The sequence below is a fragment of the Ceratocystis lukuohia genome (genome assembly GCF_044167205.1).
Source record: "Ceratocystis lukuohia strain C4212 chromosome Unknown Supercontig2_pilon, whole genome shotgun sequence".
In the NCBI taxonomy this organism is placed as follows: domain Eukaryota; kingdom Fungi; phylum Ascomycota; class Sordariomycetes; order Microascales; family Ceratocystidaceae; genus Ceratocystis; species Ceratocystis lukuohia.
The window spans coordinates 168,404-184,338 of NW_027263521.1; the positions used below are offsets into that span (position 1 = coordinate 168,404).

The 15,935-nt window shown below is 49.9% G+C and overlaps 5 protein-coding genes across 5 annotated transcripts; 2 read left to right on the plus strand and 3 right to left on the minus strand.

The window, feature by feature from the left end:
• Positions 1 to 2,015: 2,015 nt before the first annotated feature.
• Positions 2,016 to 4,314, plus strand: HOO65_020045 (uncharacterized protein; the record flags this gene model as incomplete). The annotated part of the gene is made up of 3 exons (XM_071006517.1): positions 2,016 to 2,460; positions 2,524 to 2,900; positions 2,959 to 4,314. The coding sequence occupies 3 exons, from the start codon at positions 2,016 to 2,018 to the stop codon at positions 4,312 to 4,314; spliced, it is 2,178 nt and encodes a 725-aa protein (XP_070860683.1).
• A 223-nt stretch (positions 4,315 to 4,537) lies between these two features.
• On the minus strand, positions 4,538 to 8,516 carry HOO65_020046 (Vacuolar amino acid transporter 3; the record flags this gene model as incomplete). Its single annotated transcript, XM_071006308.1, has 5 exons — positions 4,538 to 5,257; positions 5,320 to 5,384; positions 5,677 to 5,720; positions 6,182 to 6,351; positions 6,417 to 8,516. The coding sequence occupies 5 exons, from the start codon at positions 8,514 to 8,516 to the stop codon at positions 4,538 to 4,540; spliced, it is 3,099 nt and encodes a 1,032-aa protein (XP_070860684.1).
• Positions 8,517 to 10,482: 1,966 nt separating this feature from the next.
• HOO65_020047 (Mitochondrial import inner membrane translocase subunit tim22) lies at positions 10,483 to 11,165 on the minus strand (the record flags this gene model as incomplete). Its single annotated transcript, XM_071007046.1, has 3 exons — positions 10,483 to 10,833; positions 10,897 to 10,992; positions 11,046 to 11,165. 3 exons carry the CDS (start codon positions 11,163 to 11,165, stop codon positions 10,483 to 10,485), a joined length of 567 nt encoding a protein of 188 aa, XP_070860685.1.
• A 702-nt stretch (positions 11,166 to 11,867) lies between these two features.
• On the plus strand, positions 11,868 to 13,463 carry HOO65_020048 (Snf1 kinase complex beta-subunit Gal83; the record flags this gene model as incomplete). Its single annotated transcript, XM_071006704.1, has 3 exons — positions 11,868 to 12,652; positions 12,783 to 13,353; positions 13,416 to 13,463. 3 exons carry the CDS (start codon positions 11,868 to 11,870, stop codon positions 13,461 to 13,463), a joined length of 1,404 nt encoding a protein of 467 aa, XP_070860686.1.
• A 240-nt stretch (positions 13,464 to 13,703) lies between these two features.
• HOO65_020049 (tRNA N6-adenosine threonylcarbamoyltransferase) lies at positions 13,704 to 14,771 on the minus strand (the record flags this gene model as incomplete). Its single annotated transcript, XM_070999978.1, has 1 exon — positions 13,704 to 14,771. One exon carries the CDS (start codon positions 14,769 to 14,771, stop codon positions 13,704 to 13,706), a length of 1,068 nt encoding a protein of 355 aa, XP_070860687.1.
• Between the last annotated feature and the right edge of the window lie 1,164 nt (positions 14,772 to 15,935).

Genomic DNA, 15,935 nt, shown 5'->3' on the forward strand with positions numbered 1-15,935 from the left:
CTGAGAGCATGGGCAGCATTCCCTTTCGCTGTCTTTTGAAGCCTTAGCAAACAGCTCTGAAACATGGATGCATAATGAATGGCCGCCAGCAAACCAATGGGATAGCCCTGAATGGGACAGCCCCGAATAGGACAGCATGCCCTGTCTCCTAAGCTGCTCTATCCAACTTTGGTCAGTTTTTTCGCAGAGAACGTGACCTTATTGGAAAAAGTGATACTTGTTCCGCGTCAGCTAGGAAGCCAAAAAAGTCAACCAAAGTTGTGGGAAATACAAAACAGAAGCATTTCAACGAATGGTAGCACTCGAGATGAGGTTAAATCACAAGTGATACAAGTTTGCCTGGCAAACGTACAGGAACGCAGGGGTTGTAACCCTAACATACGCTAGTCTCTATCCGCATCCCGGCAAGCTGCGAGCTGTGTGGAATAGCTGCGTCCCGGGCCAGAGAATGGTAGCGTCTTCTTCTTAGGGGCATTGCTATTGCTACGACGAGTAGTAAAAGAGGGCGCTCTTCTTAAGCTCGTGCGGGAGAAACGAAACGCGGACTGGGGCAATAGAGTTGTCGCTAACTTTACATGGGTCAAGGGGCGACCTGTGAGGGTGACATATACATATGTGGACATATAAAATACAGTGGGGCAGGAAGTATCTTTTTTTTCCTGTTTCTGCTTATCAACCAGGTATCCACCTATTAGTTTGATCTCCATGCTAGAGGTAGCATGTGCTAGAGCATTTGCTAGTTGGTGAAACTTGGCGAGTGTAGTGAGTTATGCTACAAGCAACTCGGAAGAAGAGCAATAAAAGCAGGAACCCGCAATATCCAGAGCCGAGCGAGAGACGGGGAAATGGATGCCATGTGACAGGCCAGAAGCCCTAGCCCCAGCTCTCGTCGTGAAGCAGCAGACGAGCCTGGAATGGCACAGAATAGCACTGCTTGCGCAGGCTATAGTCTCAAGCTTCGCTAGCTGTTTCCTGAGGCCACAAGCGCCGGGCTAAAGGGTGGGCGCTGTCTAGAAACTTCGCGGCAGAATTCTATGCATGGCGGCAGCATGATGTAGTTCAATACCCAGAGGCACGCGTAGCTGCATTGACGAACGCCTGTGTCATTTACCCAATGGACGAGTTCCAGACGAAGGCACCAGACGAAGGAAGCACAGAACAAAGTGGCACAATGCGCGACACAACGTGTTCTAGGTACGGATGGTTCCGAGTTAGCAGAAGCCATCAGGAAGTATTTGTGTCGTACTGTGCATGAACTACTGGGCACCGTGCCCGTCAAGCTGTACTGCACTTACATGCACAGGATTGGGAACGCAGGCAGGCCCCCTACCTTTTAGATCCCTCCCCCCTAGTCCTTTGGCTCTCTAGGTTCCTCGTTCTCCTCCTCGGGAAGCTGGTGATTGGGGGTGCCTCCCGGCCTGCAGCAGATCTTTGTATCAGGTCTTTCCGTTTCTTCCATTTCGATTTCTGCATGTTGCATAGTCGTTCATATCATATGGCCTTCCCCTTCCTCCTTGTTCGTCCGTTTCTTTCAGACTCCTTCTTTCTCTTCTTCCCTTCTCTTCCTCCCCATCTCGCATTCATCAAGCAGTCTCCTTGTCAAACCCTCCCCACAGCTTCGTTTCTCTTGAGGGTTTTGGTTCAGGAGAGATATCCGGCATCACGACGACTTGCCTCTCCTCCTTCGATTAGCTGTTTCTTTGTGGCTTCTCTCTTCTTCTTTTCTTCTAGTTTTTTCTTTCTTTTTTTCTCTACGGCTTACCATCTCTTTGTATTCCATGTTTGCATTCTAGCCAACTCGTTGTTTGTCTTTTCTGTCACGACCTTATACCACTCTTCCTTCTTTGAACGCCCCCCAGATTTCAGCATTTGATTTCATTCACTCATGCACGAGCCGGAACTCGATAATTAATACCACCCTTTTCTTCTATTTGTCCTCTTTTTTTTTCTCTATACTTCACTTCGTCGCTCTCCCTCCATCGCTCCCCCTTTTCTCCTTTCCTCAAAATTCCGCCATGTCCGTATATACAGGCTCCCCATACTCTGCTTGGGCGAGAGCCGTGTCCGAAGTTCAGGCCGAGGCCGATGTTAACGCAGAATCCAGCTTTGTCTTTAGCGTAAACTCGACACACAGCGTGGTTTTCTTCAATGAGTTCATAATCTCTGGCGCCAAGTCTGTGCGCTCTGCCACTATGATACTGGCTAGCTTCAATATCCTCACTGCTTTCATCACGGTGGTTGGAATACTTCTTACATCCTGGGTGCGCTCAAGAAGGCGGGCAGCTGGGATCGCCGTACCGTACGTCGGTAGTTCATTTGTGTGTTTACCTGAGCTCTTCCCTCTTGTGCTGTCTGTGGGAATTACCATACAGGCCACTATTTTCGTCATTTCACAGTCCCTCGGGTTGAAGTCTCCAACTGTTCTCGGCTGTACTGTGACATCACAGGTGATGTTTCCTGGTGAGTGCCCATGGACCCCAGTTTCCTTGCTATTCTAGCGAGCCCAATACTAACCTTTCACAGCCGTTTTCATTGTCCCTTACATTCAAATGGTCTTCGCGATAAACGAGGCCTACATGGCCTTAAGATCCTCCCCTTTTTCTAAGCGCGGGACATGGAACTTCATAATCTGCATCATGGCAGTCTTTCTCCTACTGCTCATCAAGTACATTGTAGCGCTTGTCATTAGACCACCGAACTTTTGCTTTGCCTTTCTCTATTGGTTCGTTCTTCGATGGGGACTGGCCTGCTTTATCATATCCATTGTAGTTTTGCTGTCCCTAGTTATCAGCACTGTTGTTGTTTTCTACAAGCTGAGATTGACTACCAACGCCGATCCCGAAGAACAGGCCACGGCAGCTACCATGGTGTACTACATGGTCATTGGCATTCTGACAAACGTAAGATAGCCACGCTGTCATTTATTTATTTTGGCTATGCTAACATGTGGGCGTTTAGTTTCTGTTCGTTCCGTTCTTCTATTCCATCGGAGTTCAGGGGAGCCGCTCTTCAAACGACACAGCCGTACAGCTCTCGCTAGTCTCGTCCATCGTTTCAAATATCTCAGGCATCTTGACGGGTGGCCTTCATTTGTATCTGAGATCCAAGCTCGCGACTACGATGCCCGCATCCAATGGACCAGACGGAGGTGGTTTCAACAAGAACAAGGACAAATCCCAGAAGGACACCCTCCAGAGCGATCCCAAAGATGAGTGGGACTACGTTATGGAAAAGCCTGTTGCCTTGAAGAAGAAAGGCCCGCCGCGCCGCCCTGTTGACTCCCTAAAGTTCAATAAGCTTCCATCGGTATCTGGCCACTGGAGAACCAATAGCATGCCCCAAAAGCCCGATCCCGTCAAGATGCTGCCGCCTATCCCCAACGATGTCCCAGGCATTTTGAAACGCTCCTCGACCAAGTCTTCGAAGCCACAAAGCCGCTACTCCAGCAAGACTCGCAGCGCCTCGGTAGCGGCCACAGAGACTACAGATCTTTTACCATCAACAACCTACGATCCTCAGCTTGAAAAAACTTCCATGCCCTTGGCAGCAACCGACGCGATGAAGTCACTGCCAAAGATTACTGAGCCATCTCATGGCAAGGAGGTTCCGGTCGCCCGCAATCCGCAAGCGACCATGCTGCCACTCGCGAGCAACGCCGTAGGGAGCAAGGCCTCCTTACTCGTCCCGCCCGCAGCGTATGGTAATACGAGCAGAAAATCAACCGAAAAGCCCCGACACGGTCGCAACTCGTCGCTAGGTTCTCTCAATACAACAGCTACCGTCCAAATTGGACTTCGTCTTTCAAATGTGGACGGCATGAGACTCAACTCAGAGTACTTCCATGACTCAAACGAAGTTTATTCTATCAACTACGACATCCTATCGCCGGGCATGCGCGCAAATATGCTATCGCCTCGGCCCACCCAACCTGCTAGCCAGCAGGCCAAACCCTTTGGTGCGCTCATTAATCCATTCTCCCCGGGCCTTGTCAGCCCTCAGAGAGATGAATACTCCAGCAGGTATCCAAGCACTATCAGCAACATGATGGGCTTCAGCTTCATGGACATGAATAGTCCTGGTCCTGGCACATCGATCGAAACACGGCTACAATCACCCGTCTCCCCCATTGCGCCATTGAACTTAGCCATGCTCAACTCAATGGTCTATGATCCTTATAACGCAGGAAAGGCTGCCTCGCGTGATCGGGAACGTGATAGCCAAGGCGTGTCGCCAATCAGCCCAGTAGAGTCATCCATTCAAATCGGGCTACTAGCTTCGCCCAGGACAGCACAGGCACAAAAGGACTGGAATTAGAAGTCATCGAATGTAAAAAGGCGTAAATCAGGAGTAAAACCCTATGCACATAATGTTTAGGTCTTATATTGAATTCATAATCGGTTACCTATTGCCCACTTGCCTTCAACTTATAAACAAGAGACTGTATTGTACTATTCGCCTATAAGCATGTACTCGTCACTCGGCTGGGCAGATTTATACGAGCCACTACAAGCCATTTAGTAGGAAGACTTGTTTTCTTTTACTGGCCCTTCTTTTGGGCCTTTGCAGCCACAGAAGCACGTCTGGCGCCCCACGCCTCCCATCCTGCGGCGGCAGGATCCTCTTCCAGCAGCAAATCTCTCACACGCAGCCACCGGATCAGAGGCAACTCAAGAGCCCAGGCCAAGAGCCCCATCTGTCGAGCCATGGACGTAACAAAGAACCAACCCAAGGCACAGGTGACCCCGGTAATGGCGCCAGCCAAAACTTGACTTTTTGAGTGGTAGCCTAGGTAAATGCGGCTACTAGCCACAGCCGCCGCAAGACTAAACGCACCCACTGTGGCAAAAAGGCGTTCAGAAATAGGGATCAAGCGGTTGGGGACATGGCTGTTTGCTGCCATGCGATCTCCTGTCTTATGCGCATTGGCTCCCTGGGGCCCCTCTGTCGCGCGGCTGGCGGTGCCTGGGGCACGATGCCGCACCAGCATGAATAAAGCAATGGTAACACTCCAAAAGGCTACAAACTGCGCGTGTGATGAGGGCATGCCATAGCCTTTGCCAAAGTGCTGATTTGGGCGTTCCTCCTTGATGATGCGCTTGAGCACAAAATTGGCAGCTTCACAGGCCAGCTGGCCTATCAACATAAGAGCAACCTCGGCCTCGCGAGTAGAGATCACCAGGGTTCCATAAGCAACGAGAAGGGCATGTGGCACAAGGGCAAGAAAGGCGCATAGATGAGAGATGGGGTCATTTGGGTCCTAGGAAAATTCGAGTTAGTCTCCGGAAACAAGGGAAATGCTGGAGGCGATTCAGTTCTTACATAATAAACGTGAGTAAGCGAGAATGAAGCCAGGGGCTCGAGAATATCCTCCACAGGCGCCATAGCTAGAGAAGAGGTGATTCAATACGTGATTGAAGCACTTAAAAGCAGCTACAAGCAAATGCGAACCATCAATTCGCGATCAAAACAACCCAAGATCGGACAGGGAGAAACTAATTCCTAGCTTCCGTTCAGGAGGCCTAATCCAATAGATGTGACAAGAGAGTGACAGATCTTAAATATTACCGTGATGAAGTCCAAAGGCAAGAAAAACAACGCAAGAATAAAAGACGTAATTCAGACAGAAAAATGAAGAAAATTTTCAGAGAAAGAAATGTAAAATAATTATATATATACGTTTAATAATGTGCTGTTTTGCAGCTGGCGTAAGTAGCTGCCCTCTGAGAATTTCGAAGTAGAGCAAGTTGCCTATTTGGCGCATAGAAGACAGTTTATGGCGTAGCCACAGCACGCCACATCACCGGCCTTTGGGCGCCACAATAGGCTAGCCTTAGTGCAACCTTGCTTGTACAACAATGAGTACCGTAACAAGCAGATATTGCACTCATTGTAGCTCTAATCACATTACATCTATTGCCAAACAATTTTAAGATAATGCGTCGAAGCTGCATACAAAGTCACCCTCACATTACACAACACCATGTCATACTCTAGTTACAATGTCAATTTAGTTTAATAAGAAAACAGCTCAGGCAGTACAAGCAGCAGGTTAATGTGGAAACATGTGTCAGACAAAAAACAGGACACAGAAACGGGCATATAAAAGACAAGAAGGAAAGAGATCAAAAAAGGCGCAAGACTGCCTCTACAAAAGAATATTTCGGCCCACCACCAAACTTACACTCGTCGGTCACAGTAGCGCGGAGTCGCTGGAACTGGCGGGGCCGAGGCCCAAGAGGACATAGTCTGGTAGGTTGTGTAAGCCATAGCGATGATACCAAAGCCGCAAAGCACGACGTCTGAAGCTTTCCAAAGTCTGCTGCGAGCAACAGCCTTGTAATGCAACATGGGCTAAAAGTATGCAAGTTAGTCCAGGTACCAAAGGAAACGAAAGCGGGAATCCAAAATGCACTTACAGGGTAAATGTAAACCAGTGGAATGCAGGCAAAGTTCCCAACTAGAGCCACAAACTTGTCTAGATTGTCAGCTCCACAGTAGGCAATCAATGCACACAGAGCAACCAAAAAGAAACGGAACACATTCTTCTGCCACTTGATATACGGGTTGTATTTGCCCGATTTGGTGAACAGGGAGTTTTCTGTAATACGAATGGCTGGGAATATTTGCAGCGGCGTCGACAGCAGAATGGCCGCCGAGTACAGCAGCTGCACAGTGTTGACCATGCGGCTTTCCTGGGGGAGATTCAGGAGAACAACAGTCTCGGTCTTGGAGCCGTACGCGGCGTACGAAAAAGCACCCATGGTAGTAAATAGCACGGTGATAATAACCATGACCACAAACATGACCTTGGGGAACTTGCTTGGCTGCTTCATTGACTCTTGGATAGGAATAATGAGCCCGATGCCCTCAAAGGTAAAAATAGCTGTTCCGATGAATAACGTCCAATCCTTCTCGTTGAATTGAACAATATCAGCAAGACCTTTGGTGCTCAAAGTAAGAATATCGTAGTAGAAGAGGTAAGCAAGACCGACCAGGATAAACGCATCGGCAATAAGAGCAGTAAATCCCAACTTTCCAATGTCCCGAAGGAGAGAAAATGGCAGGAAAATAACCATTTGCATGATAATCAGCCACGAGATGTCAATGTGAGTTTTGCAGTCGGTTACCGCCAAAATAAATGCCTGCAAATTTTCAGACGTGAAAACAATGTATGCAGCGACGAAGCCAATCTGCGACAGTACAACTGAAGCTAGGATAATGTTGCGCATCCATTTGCCGTAGAGAATTCCGCCAATATCGCCAAAGGAACCGACGATTTTGAGACGAGTGGTAACCAGCAGGACAAAGCAGTAATAGCTGAGTGCCGCCACGAGCAGGAGAACCACATTACTGAATAGCATGCCGCCGTTGAGGTAGGCACGGGGTAAGAACAAAACACCAGTGCCTACAAAGGACTTGAGCAGAAGCAGCGCTGCCCCCGTGGTACTGTTGTTCCCGCTTCCACCACGTGACTTTCTCCGGCGCTTGCGCCTAGACGGCGTCAAGAGTGCACTGTCCTCCATCCGTTCTTCATCTTCGCTCTCGCTACCGTCGTACGATCCATCAAACGCATCGTCCTCAGCGCCGCTCGAAAAGTACTCGCCAGGCCTGAGTGCCTCGTCGTCTTCTTCAAGCTCTTCGCCAGCAAAGTGGCCATAAATAGTCAGAAATTCCAAGAAGCTAGACGTCAAAAGCTTGGGCTGGTTGGGTGACAGGCCATCACCAGCCTCGCCGCCATCTGCAGAGTCAGCGGTGGTCGAGGGCCCACCAGCACGACGCACGAAATTGCGGCGGAAGCCACCTGGAACCTTGATGGTGTTGATGTCGAGCTCGGCTGCAACGGGATCGGGGCGTAGGGCATTGAAGCTCTTACTGCGCTGCATTCTCTGCTTCGCTTCGGCCTCTTCGGCCCATTTGTAAATTGGCCTAGTGACGTCACCACCCTGAAGACGTAGACTAGAAAATTCTTGCTCATCCTCAACGGCACTCTTGCCCTTTCCACCATCACGTGACGAAGTTTCCGAGACAGCGTCAGTGGGCTGGACTAAATGGCGACGGACGATTTCGGGGTCTTCGTAAACACCAGTGCCTGACAGACCGCGGGGTCGCGAATCGAAAGACCCATAGTTGGACATTTGTCCCTGCACAAACGGCGAGTTAGACTGCAGGGGCGGTGTAGCCGAGCGTATAGGAGGAGTACCAAATCGCGGGGGGGACGCGCCTGCAGGCCCCGAAAGAGCGGCGGCTAGGGCTGATATACCAGGGCCTACGGAGCTAGGACCACCGATGGAGCCAACAAGGGGTGTCGCGGAGCCAGAACGCTGAACCTCATTTGCAAGGCCGGATTGGCGAGGCGGTGTTCCGGGAGCGGCAAACGGGATGGGTGAAGCTAGACGCGCAGTAGCATCGGCTCTGGGGACGGATGACGATAGAAGAGCGGCATTTTCGAGGCGATTTTGATCAGGCAAAGCAGCAGCTGAGGGGGAAGTCCCCAGACGACTGCTCGGCGACGTCATGGTAGCAAAAGCACGATCTAAGTGGCAGTATTGCTGTTGTTAATGTCCGGACAAGGGCAAGCTTTGCGGGATATTGCGACACACAATGAGATGAAGGAAGGCAGGACAAGAAAACTATGAAAATGACGATATTGGCGAGGACTGCAGGTTTGTTGGCAAACAGACAACAAATTGATTTTGCTTGGATAACGATAGGGACAAAAAGGAGGGAACAGGGAAGAAAAAAAAAGGGCTGGAAATGAACGGCAAAAAGAGCGCTACAGCCGCACCAAAATCAACTCAAACGTCAATTAGGGAAGAAACGATAAACTATGTGTCACAGTACGCCCAGGCATGTAAACAAAGCCAAAAGGACACAAAGCAGCAGAAAAGGAGGTAGGCGCTAGGTCAATGAAAAAAGTATGATTGGCTAGACTGGGATGGTGACTGAAAAATCCGAAGGGTATTTCGATATATTGTTGATGATGCTGATGGTGAATGGATGATGGATGAACGGCTGCTGTATGATGCTATGATGGCAGAATCGAAGAGAAAAGAGTGCGGCTCACAAATCCTGTTTACAGGCTACTCCGCCTCAGATAACAGGATTACAGTGGACACTTTCAGTGGGCAATTAGGGCGGTCAGAGAGGCAGGGAAGGAAGAAAAGCGTCCACAGCAGCCTTCCTTTTTATCTACACAGCCGCCCCAAAAGCCAAGCCCATCCAATCATGTGGCAGGTGGTGTTAATCACTAACACCACAAATGCAGCACAGCTTTACTGGGGCGTTTTGTCCCTGTCCTATTTTCTTATCCCACAGACATACCCATCTGGCTGGGATGCTACACATGATCGTGCACACCGTAGGCGTAGGCACATTACATGCCAAACGCAGTGCTTATCTTGCTCGTGCCCAAAAAAGCACATGCATGCAAAAATGCAGGAGGTCCTCCTAGACCGACAACGACAGGATTCGAACCTGTGAGGGCGAACCCATATGATTTCTAGTCATACCCTTTAACCACTCAGGCACGTTGCCATTCCATATTGATTTTGGTAGCAACTGGGCTATATGATTTAGGGGTCTCTAACCCTAACAAAGTCATGGAAAACCAAAGGTGTTGCAGCAGCCACGCATAGAAGGACAAAACCACTGTACTCCGCCGGGGCCTACCCCCCGTGCCGACAGCCGGGGGCCTTTTAGACTAGTTTTTACACGGGGCCTCCACCAACCAAAAATATCAGGTAACCAATCCTAGAACCCGACAGGTACGCCCTCGGGCCGCGCTATACAGAGACCCTCCTGGCTATATTGCTGGACCCTAAAAAGTCATAGGAGAAGGTTGAAGTCTATGCGTTCCTGTCACTGCGGACCGCCCGGGAGGTGCTCCCGGCCGGAAGGCCGTCGTATTACGGTGAAATAGCTGTAGGTAGACGTTAAATAGTACAATCAACAATCAATCCTAACAAAGTCATCTGGGCTTCGCTCGGCAAAACTCTACCTACAGCCAAGCTTGCATAGGGTTAATTCTGTCTAGTAGCTAGTCCGGCGTCGTTTGATCTCTGTGATTCCCGCAGACATTAAATATATTCAGACTCTAGTCGTATCGAATAGCCCCATGGAAGCGACTGCGTATTTTAGCCCTTAATAGAGGACACTAGTTGTATTGATATAGGTACGAGTGATGAACATCGCGTTTATACGTAGCCAGTATACAAGACACAAAAATACCCTTGAAATTCAATATTCTCTATATCATGGATACGGAGATAAAGATGCTCATAGGTGGAAAAAGAAAATATCGATCGCTTCCCCTAACGCCGGCTCATGATAGAATCGTATTCTCGTCGTAGTGAAGAAAAAAGAAAAGGAAACAGACAAACGACAGGCCATATGGCAGCCTGTCAAGTAAATAGTAAAACAAGTGAGAAGAGAAGACGAATGAAAAAGGAACAAGAGGAACATGATGCCCAGGACTCAGGCGATCTAGAAATCGTCGTCATTGGTAGTTCGCATCCATGCATCAATTGCCACGCCGAAGGCAGCGAAAGCTGCACATCCACTTACAGCGGCCATAGGGCCGTTGTTGCGAGAGATAATTCCGCCAGTCAAGCAGCCGGCATAGGCACTGTTCATTAGATCGTGCTTTGCGCGGAAGCCTTCAATACCGCACTCAATACCTGCATAGAGAGCACCAAGACGACCGAAGCTTTTGGCAGAGGACCATGAGCGTGCGCCCATGTCCTTGAAGCCGACTGCGAGCTGTTGTTTTATTGGGAGGGAGGATACATTGGTAGTAGCACCACCCGTGGTGTGATACGGCGTGTCATAGGCCATCTTGAAGGCGCGTTAGATATTGAAGTATGGTACAGGATATGCATGATAGAAAGGAAAACTTACAGAGGCCATGAACATGCCGAACAGACCACCCATGCCGAAGCCCATGACTCCTGAAATAGCGCCCTTGGTCACACAGTTTTGCATAGCAGACTCCATCTATGGATATGTTAATGAAATGATAGACCTGGAACACCACAATACGGACTCACCATCTTTTCCATTTGCTTTTGCTGCTCCTCGGGTGAGCCAGGCATCTGGCCAAGGCCAGAAAAGCCAGGGAAGCCCTGAGGGGCAGAGGGTTGTTGAGGTGGGGGAAAGCTAGAGTTCATTGTGTTGTGTGACTGGACGAGTTGCTTGTCAGGAAAGGGCTCGGCTGCAAGGAATAGAGCCCGGAGCCTCGAAGAAAATATGATACAAAAGCGAAGTCTGAGTACCAGGAGAGAGGCTCGGCTGTGTATTATGGTGACGTCGTCGCAGCTTTTAGGGCCTCAATAGACTTAGCTAGGAAAAGTTTGGCTGATAAGATAACGAACTAGCTCATTTAGTTGGCAGCTGTCGACGGCTGTAGGATTCTGAGATGTAGAATGTAGGACCTCAAGCTGTGGAATGATTGGTGGGGTGCCTCTCAAGACTCCTTTATCTCAGTGAGATCAAGGACATCCAACGTTAGCGCAGATATTTGCGTATTTTGGACTCCGAGAGCCAGCTTTGCCATCTGAAGACTCGGAGTTTGTATGGAATTCATCTGAATTATCGTGCCGTCCTTCTAGTCTTGCCCCACAAAATAACGAAGGAGGTCTCTATTAAACTGCCTCTTGTCCCCCACCGCCCAGGACTTATCGTCATCCATTAGGACAGCAAGCTGGAAACTAGCATCCCGGTCCTGGAAGAATACCGGCCCTGATTGCCAGCCAATCCGGAGGGGCGTCTTTTCCCACTCCGACATCCTCGCTACTAAAAAGAACAAAGGTCAAGATCGCATCCGCCACGCGTGTTTCTTCGCTGCTAGGTGTTACGCACCCACGACCATCATGGGTAACAACCCATCATCACAGGCTGGTGGCCATCCTCGCGATAAGGCCAATGCGCAGCAGCAGCTACAGAGTATCCGACAACAGCAATCCCCAGCAGCTGCAGCTCTCTCTGCCATATCTTCTAATGCTGATGGCGCCAAGCGTCATGCCTCGGGCACTGTTCGGGGCCCGACTGCCATACTTCCCACTACCCCACAAGGCGTTGCTCCGCCTGCTGCATCTCTTCTCTCAGCTACGGGGTCTACAGCCGCTGGATCGCCGGCATCTTCGTTTTCCAACACGCCCACTGCGCCAATCAGTGTGCCTCTTTCCGCCCAACAGCAGCAGCACCAGCCGTCGGCCCCAGTCGATGTGCCCAGCAGCAGTGCAACAGACAGAGCCTCGTCTGCTAGCAATAGACCCCCCGGGATCCGGGCTTCGGTACCGACGGCAGACCTTGTTCTCCCCATGTCACAGAATAGCATGACCGACATGACGTCGTATCTGGCCCGGCCACCGCGCTTGCCGCTCCGCATCGAAGAGGAGGAGCACACGCCTGGCTCACCTATCCTGCCACCTGCGCTTGGCGAGCCTGTTGGCCCCGTCGATGGAGTCATGGACTTGGACTCGGATCCGTCTTCCACAGCCAAATCCTCTTCATCAAATATTGACAGTGATGGCCTGCTAGTGGATAAAAGTCGTCCAATGGTGCCAACTCGCCTGGTATGGCGCCAAGGCGGCGAGCGTGTGTATGTTACAGGCACACCGTTCCAGTGGAACCGAAAGCTACGCATGAATCCAGTGTATGTCACCGCCGATTAACTCTGCCCAGCAGTCCAGCTCCATACTAACTCCCTCTTGTTCATATAGAAATGGCAAGCCCGGATGTTTCTCCGTGACTATTCCGATTTTGCCTGGAACCCATCACATTAGGTTTTTGGTAGACAATAAAATGCGCACATCTGAAAACCTGCCTACCACGGTTGATTTTGGCAACAACCTGGTCAACTATATCGAGGTTAGCACCGAAAGATCCAGCTCGCGCGCTTCTCGGCCCAAGACTCCCTCCTCGACAACCAACTTTGAGGTCCCTGCAGCTCTTACGTCAAGCTCTACGGCTTCTGTACCAGCAACTTCACAGGCTGTTGCCACCGAGAAGCCAGCGCCTCCGCGGGAATCATCCCGCCCTCCACGTGCAGCGCGTCTGCGCGAGCTTCCACCACGCAATGAATACACGGTTGATATCCCACAGTATCTCGCAGACTTCGATATGCCCGAAGACTCCGAGGAATACATGTATGCGGTGTCTGCAATTGAAAAGCTATCGTCGCCTCCTGCATTGCCAGGGTTTCTTGGCAAGCCGATTCTGAATGCATCGCCCCTTCACAAGGACGATAACAGTGTGCTCGTGATGCCGATCCACTCGGTGCTCAACCACTTGGCTACTATTAGCATCAAAAACGGCGTCTTGGGTGTCTGTGCTACGACTCGATATCGCCATAAGGTATTTTTCCACGTCCCGTCTTGCGAGTTGTTTGGTCCAGCTACTAATGATTTGTTTTTTAGTGCATTACAACTATTATGTACAAGCCGACGAACCCCCAAGAAGGCTAATGCAATAATGTGTGCCGTGGTGATGTCCTGTCCCGGGGTGGATAAATTTGCCTAATAACATTGCTTCTGTCCTTATCATTTTACCATTTTACAGCAAAACCCCAGTCATTGTTTCTCATCTAGTCAGAATGTATTTTATTTTTACCATAATGAGACAGTTTTGCAATATTGATCTTGGTTCTGGGCTTCTTATTTTACTAAATTTGCAAACTGCCATTGGCGGTCTATATGGCACGTCGTCTAGTCCCGCCATTTGATATACACTTCGTCAGTGCGGAATCTCTGTGTACAGCAACTCTCCTCCAATGGCGTTCTAAAGCCGGTATCATATGCTAGCAGACCGGCATGAGCAATCATGATGCCATTGTCGATGCAGAAGCGCTCATCTGTTGCATAAACACTGCCTCCTCGCTCTTTAGCCATTAGTCCCATCATCTCCTGCAATCTCTCGTTGCATCCCACACCACCAACAATAAGCACTTGATGGCTGCCTACATGGGCCATGGCACGTTCTGTAATCTCAACTAGCATGGAAAAGATAGTCTCCTGCAATGTAAAGCATAGATCTTCGGGCGTGATGCTACTATCCGTCTTCATTTGAGAGGCGAGGATATCAGCAGCAGCAAGGATGCCAGAGAAAGAGCAATCCATGCCCTTGACGGCATAGGGGAGATCTAACAAACGACTTCCTTTTTTAGCCAGCTGTTCGATATTGTACCCTGGAGCAGGATCGTTGCTGATGTTCAATGTGCGAGCAAAGCGATCTAGGCAGTTTCCAACAGCGATATCCAAGGTTTCGCCGAAAATGCGGTAACGATGTTCAGCGTACGCAATCACTTGGGTGTTTCCGCCACTAACATAAAGCACGACTGGGTTTGTCGCGCCGGTGATAGCGCGTCCCATTTCGATATGGCCGACGCAGTGGTTAACGCCAACAAGTGGCTTGTCCCATAGAAGAGCCAGCGAGCGGGCGCCAACAGCTACTCCCGATAGCGGGGCGCCCATGCCTGGGCCCTGCGTAAAGCAGATGCAATCTAGATCACGGGGGCTGACGCCAGCGGCCGCCAGGGCTTTGAGAGCCACAGTGACAAACATATCGCGATGGTGGGCGGCGGTGTCTTTCGGGAGAAAACCCTGGCCGGGTGGAGATATATATGTATCGCGGACATTGCTAAGGATGGTTACTTTAGGGTTAGAAGGGTCACCCTCGTGCAGAATAACGCCGATTCCAAGTTTGTTAGCAGAGCCTTCGCAGCCAAGGGCCATGCGGCCGCGGGAGCGTTTCTTTGATGGCGAGAGAGACGTCATAAGGCAGTGGAGTCGCTGGAGGAGAGGGGCAGCGATTAAAACGAAATGATAAGGGGAGGATGTGTTGCTGTTGGACAGGCGTTAAATAGATGGAAATCAGGCAAGATCAGTTAAATGTGTATTCTGGCAGGAGCTGATTGCTAATGTGATTTTCCTCAAGTAGGGAAGAATCTTGTGTTTCTCGCCATGAAGCTTGCCTGGTGAAGTCAACTGTGGATCCTTCCACGCCCACCTTCTAGTTTCTACTTACCGCCAAATCTAACTGTGCACAGAGCTGAATATAGTTTAAGAGCTTTGTGGGAGGGATTTTTAGCAATTAGTCGTGCACTAGCTACTCTATCATGTGGTTTATTTAGATTGGACCTCATGTTACTATTTCTAAGGTAATTTTCTTCTTTTTCCTTATTCGACGGGGAGGGGGCTGATGGCCTTCATTTCTAGTCCACCCATTCACTATAAAGCCTTGCGTCACCACCAAGAGAAAAAAAACAGCATCTGACTAAGCAAACACATGTCAATACCCACCAAAAGTTAGCCAATCATGTAGCTTTTCCAACGCTGAAGACCCCCACTATTTTCTGTCGTTCCAAGAAAGTGGGCTTATTGGCAATTGGCCGGCCTTCGTAAGACCCTTTCTACTAACTGCCCATGATCGTGTGATATCCAGTGCATTCGTTTTTTTGCCATCTTCAACTTCTGCATACATGGCTAAGATTCTTGGTGGATCTTCGTCACGGCACATCATGTTTGGGCCTTCCTGCGCCCAGCAGGCAATCGCTGCACTATTTGGCCTTAGCAACAGCAACTTGTGCTTCTTGCTGTCCAGTCGTTGCTGTATGTATGATGACGCTTTACTTTCTTCTAGCTTGATATGGGAGACTCCTATGAGTGAACCCTCCGGTAAGCCTATCAATCATTCGGTCCCCCTAGATCTGCCTTCCTGCCCCTTTCTTAGGCCTCAAATCTCTGCATGTTTTGCTTGACGGCGCTGCCTCGAGTTTCTTGCCTTATCCACCCACGCCTCAGGCTCTCGTCTATGTACTGACACGTGCCTTTTCCCTCGCTGTCTCTTTGCCTCCCCTCTTCGCTGCTTCTGTTTCTGCTTAATCTCCAGCATGTCTCCTTTCCTGTCTAGTGTTGTGTTTGCCGGTAATTTACCGGCTC